Below are 23,904 nucleotides of genomic sequence, written 5' to 3' on the forward strand. Positions count from 1 at the left end.
AAAACAGGCTTAAATATTTTAAATACTCTGCAAATTAATTAGTTTAGGCTCAATTAAATTAAAGACAAATGTCTTTATGAGATGAGTTGTCCATATTGAACTGCCCAACACTTTATAAAGGAGTTAAAACCAGCTTCACATCAAGCAGCTACAACAGAAATGATTTTCACACATTAATGCATTACTTTTAAATATCTTATGATACTGTATAAATAACGTTATCCTGAATAACTGATACTTTATGTACATATTGAGATACTTCTTTATTTTACTTAAGTGAAATTCTGAATGTAGGACTTTTACATGTAATGGAGAATTTTTGGAGATCAAAAACTAAAACATTCATTATCGAAATAAATATCTTACAATCTACTGAAACTTTGCCATGAGCTACAAAAAATGCATCTTCAAAAGTGTAATATTGCATGGTAGAATGTTTAAGCTGTATTATTTTGGATAATATAGCATTCCTGCTTAAAAACCTACCTCGATATGTTGAGTTTCCTCTTATCCTGGCAGACAATAGGGACACAGCAAGCCTGCAAGCCTGAAATGTGTCTGACAAAAGCATTCGTCTCAAGTCATCTTTTATACGGTCGTTGACATGTGTGGGTACAATGAAACCATAATTCATCATCTGGTTCATATCTTTAGCATAATGCATTTCAGCCCAGTCCCACTTAGTTAATCTAAAATACCCTAGACAAAACTAAATTAATGGTGCTGAAAATTCTTAGAGTATAATAAGATAATAAGTGCAGCAGAAGTGCCTATTCATAAGCAAAGTAAACATGTGTTTTGTGGTTTGGGGGTGAACAATGGGAAGAATCCAGTCTAGACTTTAAATGCATGGCATCAGGAAACAGTCTGGCAAAGCTATTAAATAGCTTTTCTTTCAGCAATGAATTAAATATGCAAGTTGTCCAAAGAAACAAACATACCCTCCTTAATTTACCAGTTAAATGTCCAAATATCTACATTTACTCTCATAACAGCAACAGTCAATTAAGAGAACATTTTCTATGAACTTTTTTTTATATGCCCTCCATCTATAACAATGGCTCACATTATATATGTCGATCACATGTTTTGAATTTTAAATGATAATCTCCAAAGTAACAAGCCGTTGATTTAATCTAGTGACGTGAAAAGCGTAGCATGTTATAGAAATAGTGTTAAATAAAATGGTAATACCTAAAAAATGTATGCAAGTATTAAACAAACTTCACCACATCACTTTAGCATTAGCTGAAGTAAACCAGATTTCAGCTACAGTTGCTGTTCTGAGAGTCTGTACTTGGGAACAGCAGTAGCTAAATGCTAACAAAAGCGTGCTTACTACTTTTGCAAGTGTAATGTTCACTCTTGGTTGAAATTGGCTGAACTAACTTGATTTTACAGTCCATCAAAAATTCAACATTGGTGGACTAACCGACAGGAAACAACGCTGAAATAACTTCACAGGAAAATGTGCAAAATGCAAACCGTTTATTTAAAACTTTGCTTGCCCATGAATCAACCTCAGCCCACAGAAGATACCGCTTCCTGCAAAGAAAGAAAGCAAAGTCAGACCGCCATACCACAAGCTCAGTAACAAATTGGGAACCTGCTAGTTAGAGTTTTTGGGAAGTTAACCTCGGGTTTGTCGGAGTCTGCTGGGGAAGTTTGTTCAGTTGGGGTGGTCTCAGCTTTGTTCTCCAGGTCAGTCATACTGGTTCCCTTCACAGCTGCTGGGCTAGCTCTCCTGCAGGAAGGAAAACAGAAGTGTAGTCCTGTGCTTTATATAAAAAGGCAACTGTTGCTGTTGGTGGCAAACCTGTGCAGATTTTTACCCCATCTACACGGACCCTTAATGTAGAGATGCATTGAATTCTCACATTATCAATATTCCTGGAATAGGAAAAGGCACATATGATGCCATCTTTATTTCAGCCACAGTGTAGCTCTGGAGATAGTAATGTCAGTCGGTCAACCACTTTGGTCCAGACTAATATCTCACCTACTAGATGGACTGCCATGGATTGCCACAAATGTCTGTGGACTTGTTAAAAAGGAACTCTCAGATTGTGACCAAATCTATAGGTTCATTTGTGACTGGAAGGTTTCATCTGAATTATTTATCAAATGTTAGACAAACCGTGTGTTGGCGCTCTTTTTCCGTTTAACCACAGCTGCCAGCACAGCAATGACCACCACTCCCGCACAGAGCCCCGCGGCGCCGTAGACGATCGGACTCTGCATGTTCTTCAGGAGATTGTCTTGACAGGAGTCACCGCTGTAGATCAGTGAACACACACACGCAGTGTCTCCGTTGGTTTCGACACAGCGTCCGTTGCCGCTGCAGCGTTTCTGGCTGCACTGCTCGGCGTCCAGGTTCTTGGGCAGAACTTTCACATTCAGGGTGGAGAGGAGAGGAGTTGGAGAGGGCGGCGGAGAAGGAGAGGAGCTCCGGGGCTTGGTGGGAGCGAGAACCTTGACTCCTGACCACTGCTTCAGATTGACACCTAAGAAAAGACGAGTTTCAACAGAGAACTCAGGATGTTTGAGGTGGTTTTAAGGTATGACGTATCCATATTCTAGGTCTTATTGCTTTTAAAAAAAGGGCGGTATAAAGACTCACAGTTCTCATCCGAGTGATCATAGCAGTCCACGTGACCGTTACAGAACTTCTCAACAGGCTGGCATGAGAGTTGATCCAGACACTGCCGGCTGCCATCTGGGCAGCTCTGATCCGGGCCACAGTGGGTGGCATTCACAAGGATTTGGTCATGGGCACACCTGCATGTCCGACCTCCTGGGGTGGCGAGGCATAAGTGCTGGCAGTTGCCGTTGTTTTCCGTGCACTGGTTTGAACCTGTGAAAAATAAGTCAGTAGATTGACGGTCAACTTGAGTTTGACATGTTTGGCACCAGATGTCATTTGTCACCTCAGTTAAGAGGGTTTTCCAAATGAGCGCGTACTGCCATCAGAAATGGAATGGTGTGTGTGGTTCTTACGTACCAGTCTGACTGGACTTGCCGAACGCCTTTATGCTGATCACTTCTGTGCCGACCTCAAACCACAACTTGTTTTGCTGCTGCTCATCTCTGTACCACAGCCTGGTCTTGTCTGAAGGAAAGGATCAACAAAAAGTAATATAGTTAGATTAGAAATCCTAAGAAACTATTGTAAGATGTTTGACCATCCAGTCTGATAGAAAGTAGTTATTAAAAAAGGTCAAGCTGTGAGTTGCAGAATTGAGACCATTTGTCATGCAGGAATTGCTAATGTCTTGAGCTTCTGATTTATAGAAAAACTATGCAGAGAAGAAACCATTAAGCATAAAGTTTTGGTTTTGTTGAATAGCCACACCTCCTGGTAGGTGGTACAAACATGGCATTCAATTATCTTTCATTTAGTACATACATTAAGAACCCTTACCACTGACAGTCATCCAGAGCAGCGCATAATCACTCACAGCCACAGAAGCCAGGCCATCATCAGCCTTCAACTCTTTGTATCCAGATCCATTAAGCTGGACAGAGCCGATGGTCCCTGAATCTAGGGAAAGAATCCAAGCCATGTTACTGCCCTTCTAAACAAAGAACCGCTTATTCCACTTTTAATGCACGACACATTTTTAAGACAAAACATCCCAACTATACTGAAAATTTGTAAAAAAAAAAAGAAAAAAAAAAGGTACCCGTGTCAGCCCAGTATATAGTCTCCCCATTATTGGAGAAGACCAGAGAAGTGGGTTGGACGGCATCCTTCCACACCACACTCCGCCCGTCTCCGTCCATGTTGGCGCACTCTACAGTAGCCACTGTGCCTCTTCCCTGCAGGCCCAGGTTGGTGAAACAAACTCTTCCACTGGGAGGGTGGAGGGCGATGGACTCCACTCTGCCAATACCTTCCTTTATGAGGACAGCAGTGTGTGCACTGGTGATGGAGGTCACCTGCAGGCGGGGCTGTTTGTTGCTGCTCCAGTAGACGTTACGCGTTACCCAGTCCAGGGCCATGGCGGTGATGGTGTTCCCCAGGAGTTTTAGAAGCTGGCCCTGGGAGGACAAGTCGGAGCCCTTCAGTTTGAAGGAGCTGAGTGAAGTTGTGCCGTCGTCCGTCAAGAACAGGGTGTGGTCACGTACGCTGTAGTCCATGATGACTGCCTCATTGACGCCGGGCACCTGCAGGGCCAGGTGTTCAGGCCAGCCCTGCAGGTCTGCAGCCGTGTGTCGGGACTGCAGGTAGATCTATGAGAGTATAGATACGAGTGTGAAGAAACATTTCTCAAAATGTCAAACTGTTCCTTTAAAAGGATATACTGTTAAAAACAAATTAGACCTTGTGTAACTACGCATTGTAAATATGTATTTAAAAAAAAAAACCTGGGTGACAGTAGAGGGAGACAGCATCAGCAGGACCGCTGAATTAACCAGGCTGGAGCAGGTAAGACCATCCTCAGCCAGTAAGAGTCCAGCGGGGCACTTGCACACAGCCTTGGGTCCCGGGGCCAACACACACATGTGGGAACAGTTCATCTTCTCACACTGGTTCTCAATGCCCATCTGGAGCAATGGGTGGATGACCTGCAAACCAAGAAAGGGAACAGGTAAGCATTCAAATAATGCTTTTCTTGCAACCTACTATTCATGCTGATAAAATAATATATCTTGAGAATGGTGCATTTATGATGTAAAACACCAGTCAACCCCAGGTTTTTATCATTTTCCAAAACTGGTTGGTCTCATTCTAATGTGAAACACTTCAAACATGCAAAGTTGTAGCTGTGCGTGGGCACTATGGATCACTGCTGTGAGCACTTCAGCATAAATGAAGTGATCCAAATTTAGTTACAGCTTCTCCATTAAACAATAGCAGCCTCATTTCCAGCTTAATTCTAAATAATTTACTCACCTTCACACTAAAAGGTTGTCTGGGTCTTTTCAGGAGAACTTGGTGGTTTTTGCCAGATATTTTATGGGCAGCCAGCACCACTCGCTTCTTGGCATCAGACCAGTAGAGCATGTCATTGAACACTGCCAGTGAGAATGGGTTGGTGGTCTCTTTCATCTGTAGAATCTGAAAAAATGACATTGAGACACATTTATTATTTAAGCATTTTAATTCAGAGTGTCTTGCTGTTTTTTAGATGAAATCTATGCTCAGGCCTCTTTGAAAAAAACAAAACCCTTCAATGAAGTGCCACTTGTGGGGTACTTATATTTACACAGAGGGCAGGAGGACCTTTTGCTATTGAGTTGTAGTGTTTTCATTGGTTTTTAAAAGCCTGCAACATGCTTTGGAGTGGTTGCATCGGAACAGTGAAAAATGTATTCAAATCTCAGAACCAGACAACATCCCCCTTCCAAAAAGGTTTTACCCGAATGTCATCTCCATCCAGCGTTGCAGATCCTATTGCCCTCAGCCTTTCATCCGTCCAGTAGACTCGCTCAGAGATGGTGTCCACAGCCACACCGCCCGGCCAGCCCAGACTGGAGTTCACCACTGCCCTCCTCTCCGACCCGTCCATCCCGGCACGCTCTATCTTCACTGCATTTCCGATCTCAGTCCAGAACATCAACCTGGTAGAATGATTTAAAGACACTTAATACTGTTCTTTGAGATTTTGTTTACAAACATTGCACACGGGTTAGGAGAATGAAATAAAGTCATGCTGACCCTTTTTGTGGGAGCAGTGCCAGAGAGCGAGGCTGATCCAGGTCTTCATCTAGGATGATACTATGGTCCACAGTGCCTGTGGCCAGTCTGATGGCAACAATCTGACTGTTCACTCCGTCGATCCAGTACAGGTTCCTCCCGAGCCAGTCGACAGCAATAGAATCAGCTCGGACACCTGTGGAAACAAGGTGTCGCATGTCTTGAGAAGTTTCCTTATTCACAACAGTGAATACCTTTTCCTCCATTATGTCACATACAATACTCAACCACATTTGTGTTGCACTGACCCTTAATCAGAGTTCCTGTGGTCTTCTGGTCCAGCGAGGACCACCTGATGCTGTCAGTGTCCAGACTGACCCAAAACACCCTCTGCTCGCTCCAGTCGTAGTCCAGGGAGAGGATGGCCCTCTTGGCAGAGGACGACAACACATCTAGGCTGCCACTGCGCAGGCCAAACAAGAAGAGGTCCGTATGGACGGACGTCAACAGGAAGGGTTCACCTGAGGAGCGAAAAGGATTAGCATTAAGGTGCCAATAGTTATTTTGAGCCCCACTCAGGATAATCTAAAGGAGGGGATGCATTTATACAACCACAGCTGAGATATTACTCATAAGATTTATATCCAATACATCATCAACATTTTTGTACACTTTCAACTTTATAGGTTGCATTTCTGTGCCTGGCTGTAGCTCCATAATGAACAGACAGATATGAGTGGAATCAATCTTCTCAGCCACAAATTGAGTTGTATGAAAAGTGCATATCCCATATTGTTGATGATTCCTTTACATTTCTATGATGCAAACACTTCTCTATGGCCCACTAAGGGTGTCTACCAAAAGGACTTTACCGGTGATCTTGCAGTGGTGTCCACCCATCTCCATTATGTAGCCTGGGTGACAGTCACATTGGTATGACCCTAGAGTGTTGATGCACAGCTGACTGCAGACGCCTGGCCACCGGCCTTCACACTCATCAATATCAGCACAGGTCAACCCGTCCTCCATGAGCTTGAACCCTGCTGCACAGCGACAACGCTACACCGCAATTAACATGTATTAGTCTGAGGAACTGCAACATTTAAGTAACACTCTCAGAGGGTAAGTTGTCATGATACTCACACTTTAACTTGACTAAATGATGCTTATTTTTTTAATCACGAATAGTCTTTCAAAAACATCATTGTACTGTTACATTCACAAATCAGTTTATACTGCATTTTGTTTATTTTTTCCACCCCAAACCACTGATTGTTTGGATGGACTTTAACCTAATTGGTCAACATCAACCACACAAAGTTGGACATAGGGTCCTTACCGTTCCCTGTGGCGTGGTGTAGCAGCCCTGGGAGCAGCGGCTGTTATCTGCCTCCGCACAGTCAATCTGGCAGCTGCCCCCCTCGTCCGAGCCGTCTGCGCAGTTGGTGATGCTGTTACACACCAGGATCGGATCCAGGCACTCCTGGCTGCCACACTGGAACTGGTGAGGGAGGCATGGCACCAGCTCACCTGGTACGAGGACACACACACACATTTTGATGTTAAATACAATATTTTACAGGTATTTAGTCACATTTTAAAACAAAGGAAACCCCTTCACTGAAAGTTAACAAATTAAAACAATGTTTAAGCTCTTATGAGGGTCATTTTGATCCCTTTTACCATCAATAGAAAGGTTTTCTTTTATTGTATTTACACACACTATTTTACATTTGTCATTTTTATTTTATTTTTTTACTTCATTAGTAAATACACAAAGACTTAAGACAGGAACTGTGGGAATAGAGGGCTTTACATGCAACAATAAATCCCCAGCTGGATTCAGACTGGAGATGTGCAGTTATGATGACAACCTCACTTCATTTCAAGCAAACTGTTTAATTTCTTTTTGGAAATGGGTTAAACAACCTAAATTGACAACTACTCACATTCAGTCTCGTCACTGCCATCGTCGCAGTCCTTCAGGCTGTCACACCTCCAGGCTGTAGGGATACACTTGGTCTTTGATTTACACGACCACTGGAACGTACCACATTTCAGTGGAGCCACAGGACAATCCTAAAGAAGAACAAAAGGATTATTCACCATCATCTAAACTGGAAGTCAAAATTTTGATTTGAAAATACAGTGAACAGGGTATTTGACATTACATGCCAGGCTATAAACTACCAAAACAAGCATTTGCCTAACTGAAGTACTCTTCATGTGGCTGAGCGGTATGAGGAATTCTTTAATCTGAACAAATACCATAGTCATATGTCAAAATCCCCTTTCAGTGCTGATTAGCAGCTTTGTTTCACCCTTAATGTTCCACATACATGACATAAAACAAGTAAATGTGTTCCTATAAATGGGGTCAAACACAAGACTTTCTTCTACTTTGATATCCACTTTTGCACAAGAAACTTTTAGTGTTTCCTTCAACATCCACCTTCTCGTCTGTGCCATCTTTGCAGTCCTGATCTCCATCACAGATCCACTCCTGCACCAGACACTCTTTGCTCTGGGGGCAGCGTTGTTTGGTTGTGCAGACCGGTGCGTTGGTGCAGCTTTCCTCATCTGAGCGGTCCCAGCAGTCTGGGTGACCATCGCAAAGCATTGTGGCCGACACACACTGGCCACTGATACACTTGAACTCAGCGGCACTGCAGCCCTTGTCAGCTGAGGAAGGGAGTAAAGAGGCCAAAGATACAGTCACATAAGTCGTCCCATACAAGCAGAGCTGAATAACAGCATATATTCATTTTATTGTTCAATGACAATGTACCACAGAATGCTTCGTCACTGCCGTCCATACAGTCCCTCTCCCCGTCACAGAGGAAGCTGTTGGGAATGCAGCGGGTCTTGTTATCACACTGGTGAGTGCAGCCCTCCATCTGCTCGGTACATCCCAGTTCATCCGAGCGGTCCTGGCACTGGGGCACGCCGTCACATACCTGGGTCTGCTCTATGCACTTCTTACCATGCGCGCACTGGAACTGGTCTGCATGAGACAAATGGTAAAATCAGGATGCTGGCAGAACTGGGGTTATATTTGAGCTTTATTATTTGTGTAGTGCGTTAACTGCTTTAGTGGATTTAACTAATCCTGTTAACATACACCAAATATCTGGCTCTTCCTCTACACAGTATCTTAACTCTATTTGTTAATGTTCACTACCCATGAAGGATTTGCAATTACTTAACTCTTTGCAGTGACTATAAATGACAATGTCACTTTAGACCAATGTGTTTTTAGACCAAATTCAGATAAATACGATTTAACAAAAAAAACCTCAGCACATACATAAGCCAAATTTCTGATCTGTTTCAGCACCAACACATGAAAGGTATTCTGATGTGCTAAAACATCAATATGAACGCTGCCCACTAGATGGCAATGAAGTAATGTTTTTTGACCCACGTACAGGAGTTCACACCCATACAAGCCAACCACCAGATTACCTGTTTCACACGTTGATGTGCATTCTCCCTCATCTGAGCCATCTTTGCAGTCTGCTTCTCCGTCACAGAGATGGTTGTATAGAACACACTCTATGTTGTCCATGCAGGGTTTAGAGCCCAAAGGACACTTGATGGGGGTTGAGGAGTCAACAGAGGCAGCAGGCAAAGGGGTTGAACCGGCCCCTTCCTCCTTTTCATGCTCATCTTCCTCTTGGTCCTCTGATGCAGATGAAAAAATAAAATGGGTAAATACGATGATGCAAGAGCACATACTATGCAAGTGTGACATATGGATGTAAATTATCTCCTCTGAGAGATCTGATAATCTTCTCAAAATCACTTTAACGTACCGCAGTTGGCTTCGTCTGTGCCATCCAAACAGTCCCTCTCTCCATCACAGATGAAGTTTGCAGGAATGCAGCGACTATTGTTGTCACAGTGATGAACGCAGCCCTCAGTCTGCTTCGTGCACTGCATTTCATCAGAACGGTCCTGGCACTGAGGTACGCCGTCACACACCTGGACCTTGTCTATGCACTTTTTCCCATGAGCACACTGGAACTGATCTGCAGGAATTTTATATTAAAAAGACATGTATTGGTTATGACAGAAACAAAGTTTACAATTGTCCATATAATAGTGGTATGTTTGATTGATGCCAATTAGATACTATATCAAAAAAGTAACTTTATTACATAATATGCCTATTATTAGGTCCACCTAGCTAAACCAAGCAATCTTGCAATAAATCCTACATTCTTGTATGTTAAAATGTTTAGTTATTATTTTTTTTAACTGTTTTAGATAAGTGTTGATTCAACTGTATGATCATTTTTGAGGCTTAAGTTTGTGGTGCTGCCTAACTGTATTGCATAATACAGAAAGCCTAGCCTCACCGATATGACAAACATTCATGAAGGTAGGATTCATAGCAGGGCTGTTGGACACGACTGCATTAGTTTTAGCATGTTGTATCTAATAAACTGAGTGTTTTGCCCCATTTAATCTGACAGGATTTAACTTTACAACTGTAGTGTTTCCTCTGCAATTTCAGCTTCGTGAATTCATTCGCCCCACAGGGTGGAGTGATTTATTTATTTATTTATTTTTTCTTACCTATTAAGACACATCCTCCAGGTTTTTAAACTTGAAAATATCATACAAGTCATGCATTTTATTGATTATGCCAAATAAGAATTAAAATAGTCTCATCTAACTTGACTTCTAAACTCTTCAGTGATAGCCATACATTCACAGAACTTCATTTGACAAACACTATCCCATCTGACTGAGTAAGTTAAAGCAAACCTCAAAAAACTAATGACAAATCGTTTGACTTCCAGTCCTGTACCTTCATCGCATCCTGAAGCGCAGTCCTCTTCATCTGAACCATCCTTGCAGTCAGGCTCTCCATCACACACATGGCTGTAGAGGACACACTCGGAGCCATCCTTGCACAGTTTAGAGCCCAGGCCACACTTCAAAGAACCGCTCTCAGCTGAAACAACTGTTTGGATCACAAAATGTCACACACTGCTAAAATAAAAGATTATAGCCGATAAAACTCTCTCTCTGCGTCTGAACTGAGAAACATCTCAACTCTGCATTAATTAGACTATAATGGGAATGTCTGATCAGGATATTTTTGTATGAAATTAGTTTTGGTAGACCCGTCTCACCTTGCAAGGGCCCTGACAATTGTAAAAAGACAGCACAAAGAAGCAAACATCCACCCATCGCTACAGACAAAATAAAACAGATTAAAGTCTGCCAAGTGCTCACGTGCAGCATTTTATAACGGTACCAGGTGATGCCAATACAATCTAACTGAACACCTGAGTGAGGGGAGGAGCTAATGATGCTGGCCCTATTATCCTCCGCAGCTGTTGAGGTTATCGTATCAAACATAAACGGAAGTTAAAAAAAATATTAAAACTCATAGTGGACCTCTCCAATTAAGACTGACTGTGATATTTATTATTCATTTTTTAAGTGTTGCTGTTAATCTATTGAGGTATTTTTTTGACAATTTTAATGAGTTAATTTTCTGAGAAAATGTTAAATATAAATAGCTTTTTGCCTCCTAACCTCTCTGAATGAAAGATAATAATAATAATAATAATAATAATAATAATAATAATAATAATAATAATAATAATAATAATAATAATAATAATAATAATAATAATGGATTTTATTTATATAGCACACTTTAAAATACAATGAAATCTCAAGGTGCTGTACAGGGTAAAACAATCACAATAATCAAATATAATATTACAACGCTAAAATCAAATAAAAAATGAAATAAATTAATTCATATAATCATAATAAAATCTAAGAATATTAAAACTGAACAACTACCCAAGAAACGCAATCTTAACAACACAAAACCAGATAAAGACATAATCAAATATAATAATAAAAAATCTAAAATCAAATAAAAAAATGAAATAAATTAATTCATATAATCATAATAAAATCAAATAAAAAATGAAATTAATTAATTCAAAGTTTGGACCTTCTCATTCAACTACTTTGAAGAATCTAAAATATAAAACATATTCTGGTTTGTTGAGCATTTGTTTACCACATAATTCCATATGTGTTCCTTCATAATTTGGATGTCTTCAATATTAATCTACAATGTAGAAAAATATAAAAAGAAAAATAAAGAAAAACCATTGAATGAGTACTTTTGACTGGTACTGTAAACTAATTCATATAATCATAAAAACATATAAGAATATATATTAAAACTGAACAACTACCCAAGATAAAGATATAATCAAATATAATAATAAAACGCTAAAATCAAATAAAAAAATGAAAAAAAGTAATTAATATAATCATAATCAAATCTAAGAATATATATTAAAACTGAACAACTACCCAAGATAAAGACATAATCAAATATAATAATAAAACGCTAAAATCAAATAAAAAATGAAAATAAAAAAAATAATTAATTCAATATAATCATAATAAAATCTAAGAATATATATTAAAACTGAACAACTAACTACCCAAGATAAAGACATAATCAAATATAATAATAAAACGCTAAAATCAAATAAAAAATGAAAATAATTAATTAATATAATCATAATAAAATCTAAGAATATATATTAAAACTGAACAACTACCCAAGATAAAGACATAATCAAATATAATAATAAAAAACGCTAAAATCAAATAAAAAATGAAATAATTAATTAATATAATCATAATAAAATCTAAGAATATATATTAAAACTGAACAACTACCCAAGATAAAGACATAATCAAATAAAATAATAAAACGCTAAAATCAAATAAAAAATGAAATACATTAATTAATATAATCATAATAAAATCTAAGAATATATATTAAAACTGAACAACTACCCAAGATAAAGACATAATCAAATATAATAATAAAACGCTAAAATCAAATAAAAAATGAAAATAATTAATTAATATAATCATAATCAAATCTAAGAATATATATTAAAACTGAACAACTACCCAAGATAAAGACATAATCAAATAAAATAATAAAACGCTAAAATCAAATAAAAAATGAAATAATTAATTAATATAATCATAATCAAATCTAAGAATATATATTAAAACTGAACAACTACCCAAGATAAAGACATAATCAAATAAAATAATAAAACGCTAAAATCAAATAAAAAAATGAAATACATTAATTAATATAATCATAATCAAATCTAAGAATATATATTAAAACTGAACAACTACCCAAGATAAAGACATAATCAAATATAATAATAAAACGCTAAAATCAAATAAAAAAATAATTAATATAATCATAATAAAATCTAAGAATATACATTAAAACTGAACAACTACCCAAGATAAAGACATAATCAAATATAATAATAAAACGCTAAAATCAAATAAAAAAAAAAAAAAATTAATATAATCATAATTCTAAGAATATATATTAAAACTGAACAACTAAAGATAAAGACATAATCAAATAAATAATAAAACGCTAAAATCAAATAAAAAATGAAATAATTAATTAATATAATCATAATAAAATCTAAGAAATCAAATATAATAATAAAACGCTAAGATAAAAATGAAATAATTAATTCATAAATCTAAGAATATATAAAGACATAATCAAATAAAATAATAAAACGACATAATCAAATATAATAATAAAACGCTAAAATCAAATAAAAAAAAAAAAAAAATAATAATATAATCATAATCAAATCTAAGAATATACATTAAAGCTACCCAAGAAACGCAATCTAAACAACACAAAACCAGATAAAGACTCATGCTGTCAAATAAACAATAAAGATTACCAAGAAAATCTTCCAGAATCAAGAGTATGTCTTTCTTTTTTCTTTTTTTTTAATCGTCCAATCAGAATCAGAGGAGGGAGGGATTAAGGACTCGTACGTAACCAGCACGTTTGTTATTCTGTTCCGGTCAACCGAACTTGCAAACTAGCCACAGTAGCACTGGTAGCAGCTTGAGAGGAGCCTCCAGCCTTGTCACAACTAGCTGCGGTACAACACACAGTTCAGGCTTTTTTTCATGTCAACAAGGTGTCCAGAGGGCTGTGCACATCTCTGTTTCCACAAACGGGGTAACTATTTAAATGCTTTTGCCTTCTTTTCTCGACTTTGAAGCGTGTTGTTTCGTGTCAGACGTGGGTCCGTTAGCCAGCGGGAGACTCAGTTTGGAAGAGTTCGTCCAGGGATGCTAACTCGGTTTTTTTTAAATAAAAGTCACACACATCCACTGGCTGCATCGAAATACAACAATGTAATGTTTAAATCTGTGGCTCTACATGTGGTTTATTTAGATTAAACACAGCCTGGGACGAGCTGATGTCAGGTAGCAAAGTAGCGCCACTGGACTGTTGCGCACAGGAGCGTTTTAGTGGATCACAACAAAAGGATTCTTGATAACAAGCTGGCAGCTATTAGCTCGGTGAAGCTAGCTCACGTTAGCTGCCCTAGCTAGAGGAGGACAGCTCCTTACATGGCCTCACATATGCTTTTTGATTTCACCTAACGAGGAGACATTTTAAGCCCTTTTTGGTATTTAACACAGAGCAAGCTAAGGAGAACTTATTGTTGTGATTTGAGTCAAGCAGCCCTCCTCCTCCTCCTCCTCCTCCTCCTCCTCCTCCAGGGAGCTAGCAGCCGGCCTTCCCCAAGCAGGTCTGGTTTAGCTCTGTGGGGGCCTGTCACACCATGTTCTCCTTATCCACCTTCAATACTGATGTTCTCTGTGTTATCAAACATGTTCTCCAATGTGTGTTACTACTCCTGCTTTCTCCCTGAATGGCACATCCCATGTGTTGACTCCATAGCTAACTAGAGCAATGTTTGTGACAAGCTAACGTTATTAAATGCATAACTTCATGTGTTTCTCTGAGTAGTAAGATGTGTTGCATGGTTTGTATTGTTTTGATGAGGCCGTGTATTCTGATTTTGTTTGTAATGATGTACTTTGTGTGTGACTTCCTCCCAAGGTGTCCCCTCTCTTTTTGAATCAACCCTGCTAGCACTGGCTTCCACACTGTGACTTGTTGGTCACTAGAGGGGCCACTTCAGAGCAAGGGCCCAAACTGTAGCTCCAGGTCCCCCTCTGTCTGTGTGTGTGTGCGCGGGAGAGCTTGTGTGTCGAGTCCTTCTGGAGACTCCTCGGCTTGTCCGGCTAAGATGTCCTCCATCCTGCCGTTCACCCCTCCCGTGGTGAAGAGGCTTTTGGGCTGGAAGAAGTCGACAAGCGGCCCCGGCGGAGCAGGCGGCGGAGAACAGAATGGGCAAGAGGAGAAGTGGTGCGAGAAGGCTGTGAAGAGCTTAGTGAAGAAGCTGAAGAAGACAGGCCAGCTAGATGAGCTGGAGAAAGCTATCACCACACAGAACTGCAACACCAAGTGTGTCACCATCCCCAGGTATACCGCCCGACACTTGATTGCTGTTCGAACTAGAATCAGGAAAAAAGGTGCTGATGTTACACGTACTGCAAGTGTACTTAGTCGAGACCTCTGCGTAATATAAAACCATGAAACCTTGGGCTGGTGGCAGATGCTGATCTTGCACTTCTCTAGCCTGAATTCTGTTTTCATCATTTCCTTTGATTATTACCACAACATGTAAAACTGATTGCAGTGTTAAAGAGTTTGTTTAAGGATGCAAAATCACAGTTTATTTACTACTGTACTTACAGTTTGTATTATTCTCACGGGGAAAGAGACATTTAAAGGGTGAGAGAGAGGATGTTCTCTTTATCAGCCAGCCAGCCAGCCTTGAAGACCCAGACTCAGTGGGAACACCGCGTTAACAGATTCACTCCTCATTGATGTGCCGCCGAGTACCATGTCAGATGTTTGTATGTCTGTAGATAGCGGCCCGGCTGCTATCGCCTGAGAATTGTTCTAGGCAGCACTGTTATGTTTGCAGAGATACAGCGGCTGGCTCGATCTGAATGAAATTATTTTCTGTAGAGGGCTGGACTAGTAGAGAGGACAGCTAACGAGAGATGGTTTAAAAAAAAAAAACACAGAATAATGCCAGATTGAGGCATTGCCACCAGCCATAATTTTAGTTGGTACGTTTGATTGTGAATGGGGATCTCGTCTACACTGCTTGTCACTTTGGCAGGTATCCATTCAAGATTTAGACTGATTCTACTCTAAGCATTTCGTTTCCTGAATTAAAAATAGCTGTCAAATTGGGTGGTGGACAAATGTTGGTATCCTGCCCTGTCATGAATCAGACAATTGCAATTTTGACTTTTGGTTCAGATCCCACCAAACTAATTAAGTCTAGTACATATTGTGCATTTCTAGCATTTAATATGTAGAATGTGTTATTGTTCTGTTATTATTCAGAAGCGACTACTCCCATTTGTCCTCATTCCAAGTTTTTATTCTAAGTTTGTTTCTCCATTTTCTTGTGAATGTTTTGAGAATGTCTGAAAATTGATTTTGTTTTTCTTCCAAGGTTGCCTCCTCCCTTTCCCCCTCTTTGGTCCTATTGTGTGTCTTTTTGTGTTTGTTTGAATGTCTCCAGATGAGTTCTGACATAAACGACTGCAGTGAAAAAGTTTTCTGTCATTTCAAGTGTTTGATGCAATGCTGCTGTTTTTAAGAATGCTCTTTGTCTCATTCATTGTGTGTGTTAGCAGATTCCATGTTGTTGTTTTCCCTTAATTCTCTCAAAAAAAGGCTTCTCTTATTTGAAGATCCCATCTTTCATTTCCACTGGTGAAAATTAATTGAATGTCTTTATTTTGTCATAAGACTCTAATAAAAGAGGCCTTTTAATGTTAACATTACCCATACTGATATTTCTGAATGAGCCATGTCCCATGTTTATCATTTGTTTTTTGTTTTTGTTTTGTTGTTTTTCTCTGTGCACAGCAATTGCTCTGAAATATGGGGACTGAGTACACCAAATACGATAGAACAGTGGGATACATCAGGCCTATACAGCTACCCTGACCAAACCAGGTGAATATCCTCAACTATTGTTTGGTGTTGCGTACAACTTTGATGTGGGACAGTTGTCGTTACAATGTTTGAGGTGATGGACATTGAGAACATCTTTGTTTCTCGTTCTCGTCTCCACTCAATCCAATCCATCTCCATTTCCCTCCCCTACCTGACCATGTTATGTGTCACCCCCTCTCCCCTGTCACCCCTCTCACCTCCATTTACTGTTTGCTGTTCAATCAGATCCCTGGATGGCCGCCTGCAGGTCTCCCACAGGAAGGGGCTTCCCCATGTTATCTACTGTCGCTTGTGGCGATGGCCGGACCTTCACAGCCACCACGAGCTGCGTGCCATCGAGGCCTGTGAGTATGCCTTCCATCTAAAGAAGGATGAGGTCTGCATCAACCCCTACCACTACCAGAGGGTGGAAACCCCAGGTGAGTCGACTTAGTCCAGTGGACATTTGTTACTAAAACATGCACATCTCTTGTTACTTCAGTGTCTATTGTATTATTGTTGCATTATTTTTTAAATCTGTTCGGGGAAAAAAAGTCAATTTGTGGACTCCAGCCTTATACAGTATTAAACACATGTTAATCTTTTCATCTAACTGTAAGCAAGAAAGCAAAGAAGCGTGTCCCCCAAAATGCAAATTAATCCTTTTAAGAGTTTAAGCGGTGGACAATATTAAGATCAGCAGTGAAACCTTCATTCTGCCTTGCTAACAAGCCATTAATTACTTTAGGGTTTTACTTGTGTTTCATTGTTTTCTTATTGCTGTTGCAAAGTTTTCTTTTTCAGCAACAATGAAACCTGTTTCAAAGCAGTTGATCCTTTCATGTATAAAACTGTCCAAAACCAACTAACCATAGTTTTTGAGAAGCATTTAGCTGTTAGTGTCTAACTCATCTTTTCTGACTTTTTTTACCCAACACTGTAGTGCTGCCTCCTGTTCTTGTGCCAAGACACTCAGAAATCCTGCCAGAGCTGCCACCTCTGGATGACTACACTCATTCCATACCTGAGAACACAAACTTTCCTGCAGGAATCGAACCTCCAAACAACTATATACCTGGTGAGCTAATTGTTTCTGCACCGGATGGGAGTGACTCCATCTGACTAATGTACTGAAGGGTTAAATCATGTACAAATTTAAATCTTCAAATTAATAAAGTATTGTTTTTTGTATGCAGTGTTTTAAATGGCATCTAGTTTGTATTTGTGAAGTTGATTTTCCCATCATACTGGTATTGTTTTAATCAAAGAGAAACTTGTCGCTCTCCATATCCTAGGTTTAGCTTAACTATTCACATCACCTCAGCAAAACAATATTACTAAAATATTTTTTTATGATTTCAGTAGGATCAAACCGCCATATTCAAATATGATAATGCCACAGCTCTTACTTTTTTCTACTCCCCACATTATTTCAACAGAAACGCCTCCACCGGGCTACATCAGTGAGGATGGAGAGGCCAGCGATCAACAGATGAACCAAAGTATGGATACAGGTACTATAGACTAGCAGGTCCTTCTACTTTCCTCATGAGTCGGCCTCACCTCCCCAGAAGGTCAAAGTCAAATGTATGTTTTCATGGAAAACATCTGCTGAAGATGCTTACGTGATGAACAACACAACAGCTGACAATATTCAGAGGAGAGGCTTTATCCTCAACTCCCTCCTTTGCTTCAGCAGACCTGTATGATGTTTCATTGACCAGATCCTCTCTAGAGATTTGGATTTTCTTCACTACAGACATTGATTTTGACCTGGTGTTTATAAGAGTTATTTTTATATTTTCCCCAGTGAATTAGTACTGACCTGATCTACCCGGCATTAGAAGCCAATCTTGGATCAAAGAACAATGACTATACTAAATATTGAATTAAACATGAATTAGGAAACATTAGTTAAATATCTATGGAAATGGACTTGAACAAGTTCATGGAATACACTTAGTCTCCTGACCACCTTGTTTGCATCTTCGATGTGCTGTTAATGATAGCCATAACAGCAGCAGCGAGCTACTTTTTGTTTAATAAGTCATCCATTTTAGTTATAGTTTAAACTGTATGATCTCAACAAAGCATGATGTGGGATGTACAGACAGGGCTTATGTTTCAGTAAACAGCATCTCTGCATCACTCTAATGCAATTTGAGCAGGTTTACAGAATAATTATGGCATTCTTTTGCAAGGCAGCCACCACTTTCATCAGAGGCCTTTGATCCGACCCACCTGGTACCCTTGTTATGGTCTGCTGTGAACCCGTCCATATCAATGACTCCCTGTTTTCTTGTTTCTGTCAGGTTCTCCAGCAGAGCTCTCCCCCAGCACTTTGTCTCCTGTCAATCACAGCATGGGTAAGATGCAAAACAATACAAAGACTAATACAATGCACAACATGTAAGCATACCGCGTAGTTATACATCACAGGTCTAGTTAGATTATATGCTCAAACATTTGCAACGCCTTCTTTTCCTCCACATATGAACAGTGTTGTATCACAAAGAGATGATTGAGATAAACTTTACTGACTTTACTGATCCTCTACCATAGACCTGCAGCCGGTGACCTACTCTGAGCCAGCCTTCTGGTGCTCTATAGCTTATTACGAGCTGAACCAGCGCGTTGGGGAGACGTTTCACGCCTCTCAGCCCTCGCTGACAGTCGACGGATTCACAGATCCATCAAACTCTGAGCGCTTCTGCCTGGGTCTGCTGTCTAATGTCAACAGGAATGCCACTGTGGAGATGACCCGGAGGCACATAGGTATGAGTCGACCTCGGGTAACTAATCATCTGTAGACCACCAGTTAGCCGCTTTACAGTTTTGTTTTAGCTTTCATAATGCGGCACTGATCAAGTCCTACGTATTGAAAAACCTTGATCAAGTCAGATCTTGTGTTTGAGCTTCTGTCTGTCTGCGTTCACAGGAAGAGGAGTTAGACTCTACTACATTGGAGGGGAGGTATTTGCTGAGTGCCTGAGTGATAGCGCCATCTTTGTCCAGAGTCCAAACTGCAACCAGCGGTATGGCTGGCATCCAGCAACAGTGTGTAAAATTCCCCCAGGTAAGATCCTGAAGTTGACACATGTGTAGCAATTTGGGAAATGTGCTGAAATTGACAGCGCGGTACCCACTGAACCAAAAAATTGTAGACTAGATAGCTTGTGGTCATGAATACTGTATATGTGGAGCTCTAAATTAAATCAGAAACAGTTTATTGCCAAGTAAATTACACATACAAGGAATTTGGCTCGGTGATTGGTGCATGACAATTAACATAGTGCAATAGTAAAACACATAATTTAAAAAGAGAATGTAAAAATTTACAATAAAATACGGTAAACAAACAACTAAAAGTATGTTATTAAAGTGTCAAGTGTATATTTAAGAAAAGATGATGCAGACCCACTATACTGTGTTTATTTTTATTTTTTATAAAAAGCCACATCCTGTTGGAATGAAAGGTGTCTGAAAGGCTTTATAGTTTGCTACTTTATGGTAGATGGCAGCCGTAGTCGGCATAGATTCAACCAGAGCCAGTGATGCCGAACACACCACAAAAACTCCGGGAAATAATTAGCCACAAACACACAGTGACCACTGCCAACCAAAGGCAAACTGTCGGCCATACACCCACATTAACAGCTGGTCTGTTTGCATCCTTGTTCCTTTTAGGTTGCAATCTAAAAATCTTCAACAACCAGGAATTTGCCGCCCTGCTGGCTCAGTCGGTCAACCAGGGCTTTGAGGCTGTTTACCAGCTCACCAGGATGTGCACCATCCGCATGAGCTTTGTCAAAGGGTGGGGGGCTGAGTACAGGTGAGCACTGCCACGCTTTTACCAAATTTGACATTATTTGTCGTTGTATAATTGTTTATATAGCATTTTGCGACATGGAAAACTGATCTGTAACTGATTGAACTCTGTAATTGATTCTGACTAATATTTTACAAACTCAACCTAAACACAAGAGTTGCACTTTATGCTCCTGGACAGAAGACTTGTTAGAAGTGACAAGGTTATGTCAGCACAGACATCAGACATTAAAATGTATATTTTTGGTTTCCAGGCGGCAGACCGTCACAAGCACTCCTTGCTGGATTGAGCTGCATTTGAACGGTCCCCTTCAGTGGCTCGACAAGGTTCTGACCCAGATGGGTTCCCCCTCTGCACGCTGCTCCAGTATGTCCTAAACAGCGAAAGAAACGCCCCCCAAAAAAGCGCAGCCCATTACATGATCATTAAATTCCAAACTTGTGAGTCCTTTCATGAAAAAAAATAATGGAAACCCCACAGAATGAATTTTCTGTAACATTCATAGTATTTGTGGCCCAGTTCCACATCCCTCACACACACACACACACACACACACACACACACACACACACACACACACACACACACACACACACACACACACACACACACACACACACGAACAAATGCACCTACACTGTTGCACTCACACACATACACATACAGACTTTTCGGTAAAAAGAATTGGCACTTTGTTACCCATCTATGTCATGCACCTTGTTAAATTGCTTTTCCCCAAATCCTTGATATTAGATCTATTTGTGGTACAAATGAAATGTATATTGGTTTTTAGTCCAGGAAGTAGGGGAAATACCAAAAATATCTGTGAATAGTTTCTCAGTATTGAAGATTTGCTTGTATGAGTAACACAAGCTTGAATGCTAAAATGAATTTTGTTCCAGCCCACCCCAGCCATTGTTCCGAACCTAAGTTTACTTTTCTCTGGGAAACTTGGCCCCATCTTTTTTTCGTCAGGGGGAGGTGGCTTGGTGTAGAAATGATGGCCTTGGTGGCCGTTTTCCTCTGAAGGAAGCGGCACAATGTGTTTTATGAAATTTGAATTGACTTAGCAAGAATGGCCCTTTTTTGTAACTCTCGATGTGTGTCGTTATAAGACATACTCCTTAATGGACAAATAGGAATGTTAGTAAGTAATTCCAAAAAAAACCCCCCAAAAAACTGCAAACTTGATTTGGATGTAGTTTATTTCTTTGTCATTATATGGCACTCTACATGTCCTTGGTTTAGTTGATTTACATCCCCACTGAACAGCCTGGTATGGAAGCTAATGAGATGTTGGCCAGGCTTTGAAAGGTGCACTGGGCAGGGACCAGAGAACATCAGCTGTTGTCAAAAGCTTTTTTTTTTTTTCTCTTTTGACTCGACACTGGGAGTCCTGGGACTCTCCAAGGTGAAGCATTAAACTTCTCACCAGGAGAAATTTGAAGGTATCAATGAATTCATTCTGTTTTTAGCCTATATCCCCATTGTTTTGCTACTTTTTTGTATTCTCATGTATTTTTATATATAAATATACTTAAAATTTTCTGTCTTCACTTTTTATTGAAGTAATATTTTCAAGACCACAGCTGTTTCTAAAGTGACATGGAGGGTATGGATCATTCCTTTATTTTACCCCAAAAGGTTTAGTTTGAATTTATTTACAATTGCAGCTCTTTGTCTTGGTAAAAAAAAACAAAAAAAAACTCACTGCCCCACATGATGTGTAGCCTGTTTTTATCCTTTGTTTTTTCCAAAGAGATCTGGTGCATTTAAAGTACACAAGAACACAGATTTAACTAAAAACCCCAAACCTACTTTCCTGCAACGGTTTTAATGATTCCAGCGGCATGTAAAACTTTGTAATGGCCATTCAGTCAGTCATCTCTTCACTTTTTTTGAACAACACACGTGACCTCTTGTAGCCTTTTTGGTGCTTAGTCAAGCGGGTTAAGGTTTAACCAGATACAATTGGCTTTTAAAATGTTACAGAAACCTGGTTGGAGAGAGAGTGGTTTTCTTCCATGAGAAAAGAGTGAATGTGCCTGCACACTAGGACATTCTGTGTTAATGTGTGTATTGTATTTGTTCTGTCTATAAAATACAGTATGTACAACAAGACTTATTAGCTTATTAAACTCTGCCATTATTGTCATTACGTGGCTGTTGCGAGTTTAACATGTTTCCTCCCCTCCCTTCTTTTTGATGTAAATGTGTTTACCTTATGGCACTAGTGATTGTACTTTAAGTGCACCTAGTGACATTTGGATTTGGGGAACTGAAACCATGTGTTAGGGTCCAGTGTTACATTGTTTTTATCTTTGGACTACAACATATGAATGTGAAAAAAATACATTACAAAAACTGACGTGGACCAGACGTACATATACATAACAGTAGTACAGTATGTGTGTATTTAACAGTAATCTTTTTGCAAAGCAGTCAGTACAGTAGATGTCGCAGTTGTTTTACCAGTAGAGGGCGGTATTGATAGAGCAGTTCTTTTCTTTTCTGACCATAAGCTTCTCAGGCGTGTGGCATATTATGCAGACTTCATACTTCAAAAACACTAATAAAGATTTTTATTCTCATGATTCTGTATGTTGTGTGCGTTTCTTGAATGTATTAAGGATATTTGTCACTAAAAACATGATTGACAATATCTACACGTTTTAAGCAGTGAAGGAAATTAACTAAATTTATTCAAGGGACGGGCTTAAGGAAACATTTGAGATTTTATTTCTAGTGTTTCTAGTGTTATTTAATTTAATAATTCTGCTTGACTTCAGAGGCAACATTTTTACTTTTTACTCTTAATACATTTATCTGACAACCAGTTAGTTTGCGGATTTTACACTCAAATCATTAGCCTGTAAAATAAGATGCATTTCTTACACATTAAACTGCTGCACAGTATATAATAATATTAAAGTAGTTCTACTGCAAACAGATACAAAAATCTAAATATTTATTTTAGGTGATGCTTCCTGATTAGATAATGGCAACTGTACTTTCTTAAAGTTTGAATTCAGGACTTCACATGGTGTTATTACTATGGTAGTAAAGGGTGGACATCCCACCACTGATTCATTGAAGGAACATATTTATTGTAAACTGGATTTACTGTACATTGTAATATTTTAAGTACTTGTACTGTAGCATTAACAACTAGCTCTACCTCAACAAACTATAACATAAAATTGCTGTTTACATGGTAATGCAGCAATGATAATGGTCCAATAATATCACTAATATCACTCGCTCTGCCTAACAAATGCCTAAATTGACTCACTCTGCCTAAAATGATGAATTATGATTATTCTGTCTGTATATATAATATTTCAGTTATTGTGGATTCTTTTTTATTGCTCATTTGCTTATTTATAATACTTTTTTTTATTTTTTATTTTTTTTAAACTATGTCTCTTGTTTGCACTATCCTCTATGCTGCTGTAATCCTGTAAATTTCCCCGCTGCGGGACTAACAAAGGATTA

General features: G+C 39.2%; 2 protein-coding genes across 2 annotated transcripts; one reads left to right on the top strand and one right to left on the bottom strand.

Moving 5' to 3' along the window:
- Positions 1 to 1,484: 1,484 nt before the first annotated feature.
- On the bottom strand, positions 1,485 to 10,858 carry lrp13 (low-density lipoprotein receptor related-protein 13). The gene is made up of 21 exons (XM_054610132.1): positions 10,786 to 10,858; positions 10,458 to 10,613; positions 9,457 to 9,672; positions 9,107 to 9,325; positions 8,430 to 8,645; positions 8,094 to 8,323; positions 7,591 to 7,720; positions 6,981 to 7,171; positions 6,514 to 6,700; positions 5,950 to 6,162; positions 5,663 to 5,837; positions 5,364 to 5,565; positions 4,898 to 5,062; positions 4,369 to 4,569; positions 3,684 to 4,233; positions 3,422 to 3,541; positions 3,002 to 3,109; positions 2,621 to 2,854; positions 2,138 to 2,504; positions 1,636 to 1,744; positions 1,485 to 1,545 (listed from the first exon to the last, which is right to left on the bottom strand). Exons 1-21 carry the CDS (start codon positions 10,841 to 10,843, stop codon positions 1,522 to 1,524), a joined length of 4,071 nt encoding a protein of 1,356 aa, XP_054466107.1. The 5' UTR covers positions 10,844 to 10,858; the 3' UTR covers positions 1,485 to 1,521.
- Positions 10,859 to 13,570: 2,712 nt separating this feature from the next.
- On the top strand, positions 13,571 to 22,996 carry LOC129100693 (mothers against decapentaplegic homolog 2). Its single transcript, XM_054610133.1, has 11 exons — positions 13,571 to 13,721; positions 14,616 to 15,041; positions 16,512 to 16,601; positions 16,827 to 17,020; positions 17,524 to 17,658; positions 18,020 to 18,094; positions 18,893 to 18,946; positions 19,143 to 19,355; positions 19,519 to 19,656; positions 20,268 to 20,412; positions 20,663 to 22,996. Exons 2-11 carry the CDS (start codon positions 14,806 to 14,808, stop codon positions 20,784 to 20,786), a joined length of 1,404 nt encoding a protein of 467 aa, XP_054466108.1. The 5' UTR covers positions 13,571 to 13,721; positions 14,616 to 14,805; the 3' UTR covers positions 20,787 to 22,996.
- Positions 22,997 to 23,904: the final 908 nt, after the last annotated feature.

The sequence above is a fragment of the Anoplopoma fimbria genome, chromosome 13, assembly GCF_027596085.1.
Source record: "Anoplopoma fimbria isolate UVic2021 breed Golden Eagle Sablefish chromosome 13, Afim_UVic_2022, whole genome shotgun sequence".
NCBI lineage: Eukaryota > Metazoa > Chordata > Actinopteri > Perciformes > Anoplopomatidae > Anoplopoma > Anoplopoma fimbria.

What these genes read in the sequence shown, in the direction of transcription:
- LOC129100693 (XM_054610133.1), top strand. Translation starts at nt 14,806, where the DNA reads ATGTCCTCCATCCTGCCGTTCACCCCTCCCGTGGTGAAGAGGCTTTTG. An exon ending in AGCTACCCTGACCAAACCAG is followed by an intron (nt 16,602 to 16,826) that starts GTGAATATCCTC and finishes CTGTTCAATCAG; the next exon opens with ATCCCTGGATGGCCGCCTGC. An exon ending in GAACCAAAGTATGGATACAG is followed by an intron (nt 18,095 to 18,892) that starts GTACTATAGACT and finishes TGTTTCTGTCAG; the next exon opens with GTTCTCCAGCAGAGCTCTCC.
- lrp13 (XM_054610132.1), bottom strand. Translation starts at nt 10,843, where the DNA reads ATGGGTGGATGTTTGCTTCTTTGTGCTGTCTTTTTACAATTGTCAGGG. An exon ending in CGGCAAGTCCAGTCAGACTG is followed by an intron (nt 2,855 to 3,001) that starts GTACGTAAGAAC and finishes TATTTTTCACAG; the next exon opens with GTTCAAACCAGTGCACGGAA. An exon ending in AAAAAGAGCGCCAACACACG is followed by an intron (nt 1,745 to 2,137) that starts GTTTGTCTAACA and finishes TCCTTCCTGCAG; the next exon opens with GAGAGCTAGCCCAGCAGCTG.